Source organism: Pantherophis guttatus, chromosome 8, assembly GCF_059756535.1.
Source record: "Pantherophis guttatus breed Tessera chromosome 8, ASM5975653v1, whole genome shotgun sequence".
NCBI lineage: Eukaryota > Metazoa > Chordata > Lepidosauria > Squamata > Colubridae > Pantherophis > Pantherophis guttatus.
Window position 1 is genome coordinate 11,353,776 of NC_142070.1, and position 14,793 is coordinate 11,368,568.

Below are 14,793 nucleotides of genomic sequence, written 5' to 3' on the forward strand. Positions count from 1 at the left end.
GAACTCACTCCTGATCATGACAAGCAACATTAAAGGCAGTCCTTGACTTACAACCATCTGTTTAGTGATGGCTCAAAGTTACATTGGCACTGAAAAAAATAACTTATGACGGGGGGGGGGGGGATGTGATCTCCTTTTGTGATTTTCTGACAAGTCAATGAGGAAGCCAGATTCACTTAACAACTGGGTTACTAACTTAACAACTGCAGTGATTCACTTAACAACTGTGGCAAGGTCATAAAATGGGACAAAACAACTCTCTCGCTTAGCAACAGAAATAGTTGGCAGAATTGTAAGCTCAATTTCATATTGCTTATTCAACCATGGTTTGCAACTTTGTTAGTCCTAAGAACAAAACCATATCAACAAGCAACTAAGGTAAGCAACTGGAAATGTTATTGCTTGGCTGATAAGACTTGTCCAGATACTGCTGCTTGTGTTTTTTTTCCCCCACAATATATATTCATTAACACAAAGATTAGATATCAGTAGTGGCCAAAATTGTGGAAACCTTTTGGGAAAAGTGTATTTTCTAAAACTAGCTAATAATACCACTTTTTTGGGGAGTAGTACCGTAAAATTATATATCAATGAAAAGATAATTTAATCAAGAATGTAATGCAATAACTTTTATGAAGGATTTGCTATTAGAAGAGCAGTTACAGTATAAAGAAGAAAAGTGAAACACGTAGAAAAAACGAGATATACAAAAATTATCACCATGTCAGTTAATACTTAGTTGGGTAACCTTTAGCTTACAATGTCTTCCCATGGAGTGAATCAAGTCTTTTAGTTCTGCAGCTGTTATCATGTGAAACCAAGATTGAAGGATGGCTTCTATTAACTGGGTTTTATTGCTGGGTCACTTCTGACTAACAAGTTTCTTTAGTCGGCTCCATAGATTTTCAATTGGGTTAAGGTCTGGGCTATTTCCAGGCCATCCCAGCAGTGGAATAGGATTATCTTGAAACTCCAAAAAAAAAAGTGGTGTTATTAGCTATCAAACCTTAAAAATACACTTTTCCCAAAAGGTTTCTACAATTTTGGTCACTACTGTATGTTACAATAAAGGTAAGTTTCTCAGGAAGACAAGGCGCGTGGCAATTCAGGTATATGCCATCAGATTGATTTTGATTAGGGTAGAGTTCCTTAAGTAGTATTTTGCACAACCCAAAAGTTCTACAAGAATTTGATAAGGTATAGCATATGTGGCAGATTAAGGGCAAAAAAGGATGAATAAATAAGTTCTTTCAAACACAGCCAATTTCTTTTTTATAATCTCAGAGATGTCTCTGGTGTAGGCAATCTGGGAAAATTTCCTTTCTAACTATCAGATTCCACAGCCTAAATAGGTTTGGAAATCTTTGACATAAAGCATTAGATCTGGAATTTTCAACAGCACAAACTCATATTCAGGACCTCCTTAAAAAATGATCTCATCAAGAAAAGAAACAGAGTATTTCCTGTGGGTTATTTCCTCAGGCTGTAGGAACTTCCCAGCGGTCAATGTGTTAGATTGAAATTTTCATAATTGCACAATACTGTCTTGCTGTTAGAATCAATTTGAGTTCAGGGCTGCACATTTTCCATTCCTTTTCTAGGGAGAGAACATTTCACCGAAAAATCCAAATAGAATTTGAAAATTTAGATACACATGAACGTTGAAATGCTAAGAAAAATATCTAGCAATTTTTTTCCCCATTGAATGATGAAACTATTAAACGTAGAGACGTCCTGTCTGTTCTCTGCACTTCTCATGTTGATACACCTGTATTCACACAATACGGACAGCCCCAAAGTGCTACCAAAGAATGCATATAAGAAAAAAACATATGAAGAACGCCTGCAGAAACTTGGTATGTCTAGTTTAACGGAAAGAAGGACTAGGGGAGACATGATAGCAGTGTTCCAATATTTCAGGGGCTGCCACAAAGAAGGGGGAGAGTGAATCTCTTCTCCAAAGCACCAGAGGGCAAGACAAGAAGCAATGGGTGGAAACTAATCGAGGAGAGAAGCAACCTAGAACTAAGGAGAAATTTCCTGACAGTGAGAACAATTAACCAGTGGAACAACTGGCCTCCAGAAGTTGTGAATGCTCCAACACTGGAAGATTTTAAGAAGATGTTGGATAACCATTTGTCTGAAAAGATATAGGGTTTCCTGCCTAAGCAGGGGGTTGGACTAGAAGACCTCCAAAGTCCCTTCCAAACTCTCTTATTCTAAATGACAAGGCAAAAACATGGCCATGTTATTGCAACCCCATTGCGCCGAACTTTTGACCAAGATTTCAGCTTACTCTGCTGTCCAAACAAAAAAAAAGTATTTTAGGCTTTGTGGAAAATAAGAGTTTGAAATAAAAATATATGGATGTATGTATAAATCTGGAATGGTGGATATTTCAGGCTCAGTCAACATGGTACACCTAAAATTTTAATTAAGCAGCTATGTGTGATGAACAGGGTGAGAATAAGATTATAGCATCTGCAAGTTCATTAAGTGGACTTTGCAAAAGTTTATATTGCACCTAAATCCCTGCTTTTCCAGAGTCTTTTTAAGAAGTAAATCTGTTACATCAAGAACAAAGATTTTCAAACTGTGATTAACGGTGAAATAATAATAATTAGCGGCTGCAAGAAGATCGCACATCCTGGCTACAAACAACAGCATGACAAAACAGCAACAATGGTTCATTGGAAGTTCTGCAAGAAATATCACTTGCCTGCAAGCAAAAATTGGTGGGATCACAAAACAGACAAACTGGTAGTAAATTAAGATGCTAAAGTGCTCCAGGGACTTTAGAATCCAAACAGACAAGCATCTGCCACACAACACACAACACCCCAAACTTAGCCATTTTTGATAAGAAAGACAAAGAAGTCTGCATGGTGAACATTGCAATTCCTGGAGATAGCAGAACAGAAAAGAACGAATGGGGGGGAAGGAATCACAAAATATGCATATAAGAGTAGAACAAGTGTGACAAAAGAAAGAAACGTGGTACCATGAATGACATGTGCCTTGGGTGCAATCCAGTGATGAAATCTAGCAGGTTCTGGAGAACCGGTAGCGGAAATTTTGAGAGTTCGGAGAACTGGCAAATACCACCTCTGGCTGGCCCCAGAGTGGGATGGGAATGGAGATTTTGCAGTATCCTTTTCCTGCCACGCCCACCAAGCCACACCACGCCCACCAAGCCACGCCCACAGAACCAGTAGTAAAAAAAATTGGATTTCATCACTGGAGCAATCCCAAAACATTTGGAGCACCAGTTAAACACCATCAGTCAAAAAAAAAAAAAATCACCATCAATCAATTGCAAAAGGCAACTTCGTATGAACTGTTTATGACATTACCCTTTAACATCATCACTGTGCACCAACTATAATAATTCAAATGCCACTAATTTTTAAGCACTAAAGCTTTGTTCCTTCAAATATTGAAACGTGGAAAGTTTGAAAACCCGTAATCTGGGCCATTTGGCTTTAAAATGGGGCCTTCTCCAAACATCAAATGAAGCACATGAAAAAAGCCACAGAACTGAATTTAGGAACGATCCAGAAACAGCTTATCAGGATGCAAGCTAGTTTTTTTTTTTAAAGCAATACTTTCATTTTGAAAAGGGAAAAAAAAACCAAAAACTTAAAGGATACAAAGGACTAGGCAGAGTGTTATTGCTGCTGACAAAATCACTCGTGGGATTCCAGCTTTTCTACCTTCGTTCTTCAAGTTTATTTTGAGGGTTAGTGCGGACTGAATCCAACAGGCCATAGTGCCGAAACCAAAGGCCAAAAAGGTGCCAACGTTATGTATTTCTTCATCATTGGAAAGCTAAAAAGAACACAAAACATGTGACTTTCGTTAATACACCCAGTTAAAAAAAAAAACACTCAGCCAACTTTTCCTAAGAATTCTACTTTCTATTGCTCAACTCAGAATGCCCTAATATATCTGCAATGTTTATTGGGACAGAGGCAGGTCTTTGCTTTCTGTTCCCAAGAATTATTTAGTTTATTTCTCGACTTCCAAACTGATACATGCAATCCTCATTTTAAGGACTGTAGCTGAGCCCAGAATTATAGTACTAAGTCATGCCGGTCATTAAGCCGGTTTCCAAGTGACCTACCGAATTTTATGACCTTTTCTTCCTGTTTAACATTTCATTGAGTTATAAAATATTGTAAAATACAAAATAAAATAGAAAACAAGTGGGGAGGAAAAGGGGGAAGAGAAGTGAGGAAGGATAAGAAAAAAAAGTAAAAGAAACATTGACTTCAGACTCTCTCTGTTGCAGTAAAATAAGGCGTTAACATTAAATCACAACTTTTTGCTTTTTCATAATAATATGAACAAGCCATTTCTGTAATGATCTATCAATCGAATTGGTTAAAACCCAAAACCAAAGTTTCATTCTTTTCCACTTCAAGCACGAAGTTCAGAAGCGGATTTTATGACTTTTTCTGAAGTAGTTGTTTAGAAAACAGGGCAGCTTTTACGTCATTGCCTGCAGTGGGTGTTTTTGTCAAAAACCAGAAGTTCAAAAACGTTGTAAATCACGGGTGTCAAACTCAAGGTCCGCGGGCCAGATATGGCCCGCGGGGTGCTTAAATCTGGCCCGTGGGGCTGGCCTGGAAATAGCAAAGGACTGGCCCGCAGTGCCTCCGGCACCCAAAATGGAGCGCAGGGGGGCCATACACAGGACACCTCCCCTGCCTCGTTTTGACCAGCAAAGTGCTGCAGGAGGCCATCTAGGCTGAAAACAGGGCACAGGGGAGCACGCATGAACCCCACACACCCCGTTTTGGCTGGCAGGGTACTATAGGAGGCATCCGTCCCATCTCCTCCCCACTGTCCCATCTTCCCCCCATCTCCTCCCCCCCCCCCCCCCCGGGCTGGCTCGTGGAGGAGAACTACAATGCAAATCCGGCCCTCGAAGAAATCCAGTTTGACACCTCTGTTTTAAATTGTGGTCATGTGACCATAGAGTGCTGCAAATGGCTGTGAATACAGGCTGGTTGCCAAGCGCCAAAAATGTGATCACATGACTAGAGGGGCAGAATTCAAATCTGGGTCATAACCTGGAGAAGCGACTGGTTATAAATGGAGGACTACCTACAGCTCTTACATATTTGGAGCTATGAGTTAAAGGATGTTGACATTCTTATGTCATTTCCGAAGAAGACCAAAAGAGATCACTGAGACAGTCCCACCTTTTCATCATCTCTTATACTTATCCCAGATAATGTAGGTACTAAGTAGATGGAGGCTGCCTATGGATTCTAACTGCTCATACTGATCTATTAAAACTAGGCATATTTTACAATCTTGCCACATCAGATTTGCTGGCCTGACAGATTTTCATCTCTTAATAAACCACAGTCCTATTCTTGTCAAATCCATCTGTCTTGTTTCTTGCACTCATTTCTTGTTTATTTATGGACTATTACGAATTTGCCAAATGTCTCAGGTGCCTGGAGCCAAAAAAAGTAATACAGGAACTTTTATGGCTTGATCCCAATCAATATTTTGGCCCATGCAAATACAATTTATATATATCCAGGCAGCCAGGCATGCTCAATGGATCCTGCCCTTCTGCCATATAGTTTTCCTACAGAAGAACTGAAGGAAGTTCAGAAGAGGCTTGTGTTGCTGAAGCGAGACCAATGTCACCGAAAGATCTTGCTAAGCACACAGTTACCTCCATGGTCTAGCATAATGGCTTAGTCAATTCAGAAGAAAGCCATTTATAGGTAACTGGGACATTTATTAAATGGGACAGGAAAAAAGAGTTCTGGATGCTGTAAGCTGTAAGTCATAATTTGCTCAACTACATTTTATTGAATAAACCATAATAGTTTATGCAAAAAGGAAAGCCTTAAACCATGGCTAGATATAATGGTATGTAATCTTGGAGCCTGGGCAAAGAGTCACTGCCAAGGGGAAAAAAATAAAGGTTTTCCCTGTCTACTTTTTTCTGCCTCTAGGGGGCAGTGCTCATCTCCATTTCTTAGCCGAGAGAGCCAGTGTTGTCTGAAGATGTTTCTGTGGTAATAGCAATAGCACTTAGACTTATATACTGCTTCATAGTGATTTTTATAGCCCTCTCTCTAAGCAGTTTACAGAGTAAGCCTATTGCCCCCAACAATCTGGGTCCTCATTTGATGCACCTCGGAAGGATGAAAGGCTGAGTCAACCTTGAGCCTGGTAACATTCGAACTGCCGAACTGCAGCTAGCAGTCAGCTGAAGTAGCCTGCAGTACTGCACTCTAACCACTGCGCCACCTTGGCTCTATCTGGCCAGCACGACTATAGCTTGACTATATGCCGAGGCCCATGGATTACCATTCCACCAAAGTGGTACCTATTTATCTACTCGCATTTGCATGTGTTTGAACTGCTAGGTGGGCAGGAGCTGGAGCAAGTAACGGGAGCTTACCCCATCACATGGCACTCGGGTCTCAAACCCAGGCTGTCAGCTTTCCAGCTGATAAGCTCAGCGACTTTAACCCTCTGAAACATCAACAAGGGAATGACCAGATAAAAACTAGCATAACCCACAACAGGATAGTTAATGGGGGCAAGGGGCTTAGAAGAGACCCTTCCTAGTTTCTCAGGCTGTAAAGGAGACGTGTGTATGTGTGTGTGTGTGTGGAAGGACTGTACTTTCAGACTTGCAAGATTCTCTCCACCATAAAGTTGAATTAACTCATCTTGTTGTGGTTCCTATCTGGTTTATCCCAGGAGATCAACACTAGGTTTATGTAACACACTAATCCAAAAACAACAAAATGATGTTACCGCAGAATGAAAGGTGTGACCCCCGCCCCCTACCAGTAAGGAGGAGAAAACAAAATACCTGGAAGTTGCCCAGAAGGGTCATTCCAAAAGAAGCCAAGCAAAAGGCCACCAAGCCACTGACATTGAGCCATGGAGTCAAAACCTTTGGCTTTAGCTGAATGAAGCGGAGGACAGCTATGACCAGTGCTGAAAATAAAGAGAAAAAAATTGGTGACACAGCTCTGCAATTTTAACTTTCACAAGTAAAGACCCATTTACATGGACAGGTATTGTCACTTATTGCGAAACAACTGTTAGCAGAGGTTAAACAGCCCCAAAATGAATTCTCCCTTTAACTTTGTGGATGACTAAACTAGTAAACCAGTAACTAGCACCAGTTCCCCCACTCCTATCCCCATGTGATTAGAAATGTATAACTGAGTTTGCACACAAAGCTTAACTTCGTTTCGGAGTCAGCCTTTTTCTGCATTTATACGATTTTCTGCATTTATACTAAGCAAATGGGCTTGGCTCACACATGCTAAAGAATAACCTAACCAGTGGTGGGATTCAAATTTTTTTACTACCGGTTCTGTGGGCGTGGCATGGTGGGTGTGGCATGGCATGGTGGGCGTGACAGGGGAAGGATACTGTAAAGAGGAAGTATTTACCGGTTCTCCGAACTACTCAAAATTTCCGCTACCGGTTCTGTAGAACTGATGAGAACCTGCTGAAACCCACCTCTGGGTCTAACTAAATCTCTAACTAACCTGGTATGTGAGCATTGCAGCGCATAACAAAACAAATCGCTTGTTATATTTTTGCAGCGTCATCACTTCTCCTGGCCACACATGGGGAGCTGAACACTTGCAGAAGGGAACATAGCATATAGTGTAAAATAAGGGTCCCCAACCCGAAGGCCATGGCCCATTACTGGGCCATGGCCTATTGAGAACTGTGCTGTGCGAGAGGCGTCCTGTGGGGGGGATGTGAGCTGTGCGTGCGTCCATGCACATGCGCATCAGCCCACCATTCATGTGGCCCAGCTCCCCTCTTCTCTACACCCTCCCCCGGCCAGGCCGCCAAGCCGCTGATGTAAAATCTTGATGACCTTAGAGCAAGTTTCTAAATTTTGCAGGAAGCTCACACATATTAAAAAAGACTCCCTACCACAGAGATCCCGCTCCCAAATCAGAAGTGGTAGAACTGGGTAAATACATATTAGTAAAAAACAGGGGGAAAAAAGGACTTTGTGTCTGCTCTTTCACAATGTCTTTCTGTGAACTACAATATCATTCCAATTCGACTGCCGCAAAACATCTGCATAGATAATTGATTGTTTATCTTAGCAATTATGTGGCCCTGTTTCTCCATCTCAGCAACTTTAAGATATCTGGACTTCGACTTCCAGAATTCCTCATCCAGCAAGGTTTGTGTCAGTGGTGGGTTGCCGCCGGAACCAGTAGTAAAACCGGAGGGAGGCCCTGCCCACCGCCCCGGATGTCGTCATCAGCGATCTGCGCATATGCAGAAGCAAGGCATGCGCGCAAGCCCGTTGCGAACTGGTGGTAAAGGTAAGTAGAACCCACCCCTGGTTTGTATGCTCAATCTCTTTTTTGAATGCATGTACAGGTAGTCCTTGACTTACAACAGTTCATTTAGTGATGGTTCAAAGTTACAACGGCGTTGAAAAAAAGTGACTTATGGCTGTTTCTCACACTTACCACGGCTGCAGCATCCCCACGGTCACATGATCAAAGCAACTGACTCGTGACGGTTGCAGTGATTCCCTTTTGTGACCTTCTGACAAGCAAAGTCAATGGGGAATCCAGTTGTTAGTAGCATAATTGTTATTACTAACTTAACAACTGCAGCGATTGACTTTACATCTGTGGCAAGCAGATTGTCAAATGGAGCAAAACTCATTTAACTACTGTCTTGCTTTAGCAACAGACATTTTGAGTTCAATTGTAGTTATAAGGTGAGGACTACCGATACAGTACAGTACAGCGCAATGCTTTCTGGAATATAATTTCTAAGAGTCATTTCATTTTCTGCAAGAATAGCCACAGGTTTACACAAATCGTAATAGTGAAGCTGCTTCATCTTCAGACTAAGTATGGGGTCTTAAAATCATGGATTTTTAAACAGCCCTTGGAACAAAACACTAACTACACATTGACAGTTCCACGCTGGCAATGCAACTAATAAATGCTTATATTTATCAGACTTATGGTTAATGTAGGAATTAAAGGGAAACACACTGATTCAGACCAACAACTTGTTTTCAAGTGGCTAGGCAAACATTTCTGAGAAGCCTGCAAGGAAAATTAAGAAACAGTATTCTCCCTTTTGCTTGGCTTCTGCACTTAACACTGTATGACAGGCACGATATCTCAGAAATTAGAAGCTGTGTTGATCAACATCGGCCAGCAGCAACTGAAAAATCAATTTTCCTCTAATCTTACCACAACAGGGCATTCATCCATGAACACCTCGTAATGGTAAAAGCAGATCAACGACAAGCCTAATTTCTGAGAGTGGTAGTGGTTTTAATGGTTTTTTAACCATTTATAAGTGGTTTTAATGGTTTTTTAACATTTGTATTACATGTATTTTATCTTTTGGCTGTTCACCGCCCTAAGTCCTTCGGGAGTAGGGCGGTATATAAATACAATAAACTAAACTAACTAAACTAGTCAACTTCTTTCTCCTGGACACGGCCAAGCAGAAGGGCCACTTAAGTGAGGATATTGAGCAAAGAGTTTGTCTCAATGTCCTAAGACTCATTTGTGGGGGAAATATGGAACCTTGCTCTCTAGCTCTGTCCATGTTGGTCCTTTTCCTCTTACTACAAGGTGATCAGTGAAGCCCTGGAGGATTTAGGTTCTTCAGAAGATTTAGTACTTTGCAGGTTCAGCCATACAAGAATCACTGCTAAATGAATTTCTTGTATCCAACACTTTTGTTCCACTCTTGACAGAGAGGCTGGCAGGAGACATCATCATGGAGTTAAGACCATCAAGACTGTTCCTGAGTAAGAAGGCATCGACAAGGCTTTATTGTGGTTACTATTTATTGTGGTTACTATTTATTGTGGATACTATACTAAGTGCTAAGTATAATCAATTCTCAGAATTATGAAAAATACCATGCTTCCCCAAAAATAAGCCCTCCCCAAAAATATTTAACCGCATGCACAGCCGGTCCCCGCCATTTCCTCTAGTTAGGGTTAGGGAGACAGAGCTGGAAATCAGGTAAGACGGCAAGAGGAGCCCCATCTTGTTCCAGGCGTCCCAAAATAATAAGACCTCCCAAAAATAAGGTCAAGCGTTTATTTTGGGGTTCAAAAAAAAATAAAATAAGATAAGGTCTTATTTTCGGGGAAACACGGTAATTATCTAAAGTCTTTTGTGCCTATCTATATGGGAAGAGTGACCAACCACCCAGACAAGGAAGAGTTACATATAAATGGTACATTATTATTGCTGTTATTAAATACACACTCACCACCGTGTGATGTTCACACACATGCAGAGTTCTTAAACAACAGAGTCTCTAAATGCCTCATGCAAACCAATAATAATAACTGAAGATGTGGATTTTTAAAAAAATTTCACATGAAAAAACAATATGAAGGCACTCATGGGACAACATTAGAATACTTAACAACATATTTTTATAGGTCTAGTTCCTGCTGAGGTAGTAAGCTTTAGGTCTGATAGGGCTCCCCCAAAAAAGCATCATTTGGTAGCTTCTTCGCAACATTATTGCCCACCAACAATCTATCACTAATGACAGACAGCAGAATTTTCATCTTCTATTTTAATTACCCATAATACTTGGATATGATGTGATTCCAGAGCTTGGTGGAACATTTTAAATGGCAGCCAGCTCACAACAATCTGCAGAGAGATATTAAAAAATGTGACCACCCCGTACAGTAGGACAGGCCCAAGCAAAGTACCTAATTTTTGAGTTTAAAGATTCCAGTTATTTTCACTCTACCTGGAATCTCTACCTATCCTATGTAAACTGAGGCTATAAATAGGGACTGGATGTAGTGTCCATTACCAATTATTGACTAAAACCACACTAAAGCGTTAATGTGTCAGGGAAAATGAAATCACCTAGCATTATCCTAGACATGCTCACTTTCTTTTTTCTATAATAACTGGAGGATGTGATTGTTTTTAGCCCAAACCCAATTTTACCACCTCAGAAAGAATTTAGCCCTTGTAGCTTGCTGCTCACTAAGTCTCAATGACATGGATTTGGCTGAAACAGGAGATTCTCTAGAATGAATTAGAAGAGATTAGGAAAAAAAAAAAGCCACACATTCTTCATGCAACGCCTACCTAGGAATGCTGCCATGTTCATGACTTGGCTAAATACACAGCTAGCAGGAGGGACATCACCTGCAATACTTCAAAAATAGAATGTGTTTCATTGTAAATCTACTAAGAGGCAAATAAATCAATTTAAAATAGCATAGGGTAGAACAAGCCTTGTTGGGGAAAAGAAGAGGGGATAAGAGAAGAGAACGGACAAGGGGATGATTACCTTATATATGGCGGCTTTAAAGAAGTTGGTTTGCTGCGGGACACAAAAGGAAAGTAATCACACCTAAGTCAGAACGACAACATTAGTCATTTGGTGCTGTTGAACTTGCTTTGCATAGAAATACCTAGTTTTAGACAAATGATCTACTTTCAAAGAAGATGAAACAGAGCTCCGATTGCAATCTACCCAAAACATCTACAGCAGTCTTCTCCAATTTGGGCATCTTGGCATGTGGACTTCTACTCCAGCACTGTTGAAGGTAGGAGAACCTCTAAAGTTCAGAATCCACATATTTAGAAATGCATAGGGGGGGGGGCTTTTCACCCTAAATAACAATTTCTATAAGTTCTGGTTCTGAACTCTCAGGAAATTCTTTTTGTGAGGTACTTTCCAACTTTAAGATGCCCCAAGTCTCCTTCTGCATTCACTTCTCCCACCCGTTTCTACTCTCTTGAGAGCTGGTCTCCATTTCTGAATGAAGTTGTGTGGATATGTATCAACTGCCTATCCTGGAGAGCCGTGATGGTAAGCAAGGGCCTACATCAAATAGTTCTTCTCATAATTTTTCTTTCACCTCAGCACTCAGTATGGGGCTTATAATTAGATTCTTCTCCCTGAATTGCGGGGTTATTGGTGGTCTCCAAGTTTTGCAACAAAACCATCAAGCTCAGAGAACACTAAGGATCCTACAATTCAACTCTGAGCTACAAATATTCTCTTCTATCTCTCCCTGAGTTGCACAGGAAGAATGGTGGAATTCCAACTCCTTCCAAGCATGGCATAATGCCTCTTCTTCTTACTCTGCCAGTCATGTATGGGTGTATTTGTTTGAATTAGATTAGACATTCTTTGGTGCTGGAGCAAAAGAAAAGGAAGGAAACTCGGCAGGTATTTGTGGTCTAAGCTGTTTGCCAGGCTTTACAGATTGCTCTTAAAACTCACCTCGAGAGTCTCTTTCTCTATCAGTTCCTCTATCCTAATTCCTCTTATCGGTTGTGCAAATGGTATTTGCTTTTTCAAGCTATTTTGCATATACACTGGTTCTTCTGGTGGCAATATTTTATTACCCTGTTTCCCCGAAAATAAGACCCAACCAGAAAATAAGTCCTAGCATTATTTTTCAGGATGCTCGTAATATAAGCCCTATCCCCAAAGTAAGCTCCAGTTAAGGTTGTCAGCCAAATGGATGCATTTAGTACCGTATTTTCCCCAAAATAAGACCTAACCAGAAAATAAGCCCTAATGTGTCATTTGGAGCAAAAATTAATATAAGACCCGGTCTTATTTTTGGGGAAACATGGTCGTAAATTACCTTTGCTGGCTCAATGTAATTATATCATCCTTCAATATACAGTGGTAGCTTGGTACTTGACTGCTTCAAAACTCATTGAATTTGGTACTCAACACATTCCAACGTGAAAATGTTATCCTAGTACTCGCTGTTTGTTTGAACCTCGACGCGCTGCAATAGGAAAAGGGGGGCAGCCACGGAGAACACACAGGAAGTCGGCCATGCTAGGAAAATCACTGCAAAAGGAAGAAGGGAACCGCTGCCAGAGGTCGGACAGGAAGTCGGTCAATCTGAGAAGATCACTGATATAGGAAAAGGGACAGACAGGAAGTGTTCCTGGCCAAAACAAAGGGTCACACGGTAAGTCACGTGGTTTGTTTGGCACTCATCCTTTTAGTACTTGCCGCATCTCCTGGAACCAATTAATGACGAGTACCAAGGTACCACTGTATCAGAAATGGCTGACTTGCTCCCTATACTGTATATTCCATCTCTCCTTGTCCTCATTCTTCTTAGAGTTTACTTCTTTAATTTCTATATACACATGTTACATTCTGGAAAGCATAAGGTTTACAAGGCATGATGATAATCAAGACCAGCTTCATTCTCTGGGCTCCCATTTGGTAACTGTTTGGAATGTTGCCCCAAAAATAAAGCAAAGAAGAAAAAAGTAGACTCTTGTGCTATATGGCTCAAAACTATGAGAGGCTAGTGACCAAATGTATAATCAAACAAGCTGAACATCTTATATTTGTTTTTATCTACTTTCAGTGTGCCCACCCTTGGCTGTTTATATCATATTGGGTTATTAATAGAGAATAGGCTAATGCCCATGAAGCTCTCAGCTAGGGCTGGCAAGTGCTTCGGAGTCAGTTCCTCAAAGGTTATTCAAAGTGGATGGGAGCAAAATTACAGCACTCATCTGCAATTCTTTAAAGCAGCCATGTCTTTTTCTGGGATCATGCAACTGCCATCCCCAGAAAAGACATGGCTACTTTCAAGAGTTACAGATAGTGGTGATCTTCACAGACTTGTGTGTTTCAAATAGCTCTTGGGAATTAAATCCAAAGCACTGCATAGCCTTATTAAAAAACACTAAGATATATACTGGAACTCAAGTTAATAAAAAAGGCTTTTAAAAAAACACTTCACGCTTAAAGGAAGCTAATTCTGTTTTATTATACCGGTAGATGGAGTAAAAGCTCCTAATACTGTTTTGGAAATGAAACTGGTGAAGCCTTCAAATGCCAAATAAGAAGAAAGGAAATACATATTTTTTAAAAATTGTGTTTTACCTGTCTGGCACATCTAGTGGACGAATTTTGTTGTCTTCTACTGCTATAAAATATCTGTCAAAAATAGGAAAGGAGAAAAACAGGAAATGTTAATACAATTATCTCTCACAAAGAAAAAGGAAGGGTATGTGGGGCTATTGGAACTAGGAGCTGACAGGAAAGTATTTAGGAGAAGGTCAGGGAGAAGCATATGTGGGGGAAGAGTGACTGGACTGAGAGGCAGGAAAAGACCAAGAAAGTTATGTTTGGATGGAGTTGATAAATTCCTCTAAAAAGAGGCAGATGAGAAGTTTAAAGAACTAAGGACAATTACAGGTAGTCCTCAATCACAATTGAGCCCAAAATTTATGTTGCTAAATGAAACATTTGTTGATTTTTTTTGCCCCATTTTACAACCTTTTCTTGCCATAGTTGTTAAATGAATTACTGCAATTGTTAAGTTAGTAACAGGGTTGTTAAGTGAATCTTGCTTCCCCACTGACTTTGCTTGTCAGAAGGTCACAAAAGGTGATCACATGACCCCAGGACACTGCAAGTGCCATAAATATGAGTCAGCTGCCAAGCTTCTAAATTTTGATCATGTGACCATGGGAATGCTACAATGGTCGTAAGTGTGAAAAAAAGGTCTTAAGTCACTTTTTTTCAGTGCCGTTGTTAACTTTGAACGGTCACTAAATGAACTGTTGTAAATTGAGGACTACCTGTAAAGAAGTGGCATATGGGTATTATGAAAACTAGAATCACTGAAAGAAATGGAAAGATATGGAGAGGAATAAGGGATGGTGTTTATGTACAGTAGTGAAGTTATAGATAGGTTTTCCTTTTTTCATATGTCATGTTTCTGGTTTCTCAGCTTAGTAATTTATTATT

General features: G+C 40.4%; 1 protein-coding gene across 6 annotated transcripts in view; it reads right to left on the reverse strand.

Moving 5' to 3' along the window:
- The window catches only part of TMEM150C (transmembrane protein 150C), a 42,936-nt gene that overhangs the window by 3,465 nt on the left and 24,678 nt on the right, over nt 1–14,793 (reverse strand). For 3 of the 6 annotated variants that reach the window (XM_087875039.1, XM_034431184.2, XM_087875040.1), the window contains 5 exons: nt 13,924–13,977; nt 11,338–11,370; nt 11,133–11,200; nt 6,854–6,981; nt 3,651–3,828 (listed from right to left, as the gene is read on the reverse strand). In XM_087875039.1, coding sequence (XP_087731165.1) covers nt 3,651–3,828; nt 6,854–6,981; nt 11,133–11,200; nt 11,338–11,370; nt 13,924–13,977 — 461 coding nt within the window. Of the gene's footprint in view, nt 1–3,650; nt 3,829–6,853; nt 6,982–11,132; nt 11,201–11,337; nt 11,401–13,923; nt 13,978–14,793 lie in introns of all 6 variants that reach the window. The other 3 variants (XM_034431186.2, XM_034431183.2, XM_034431182.2) reach the window with 1 other exon arrangement.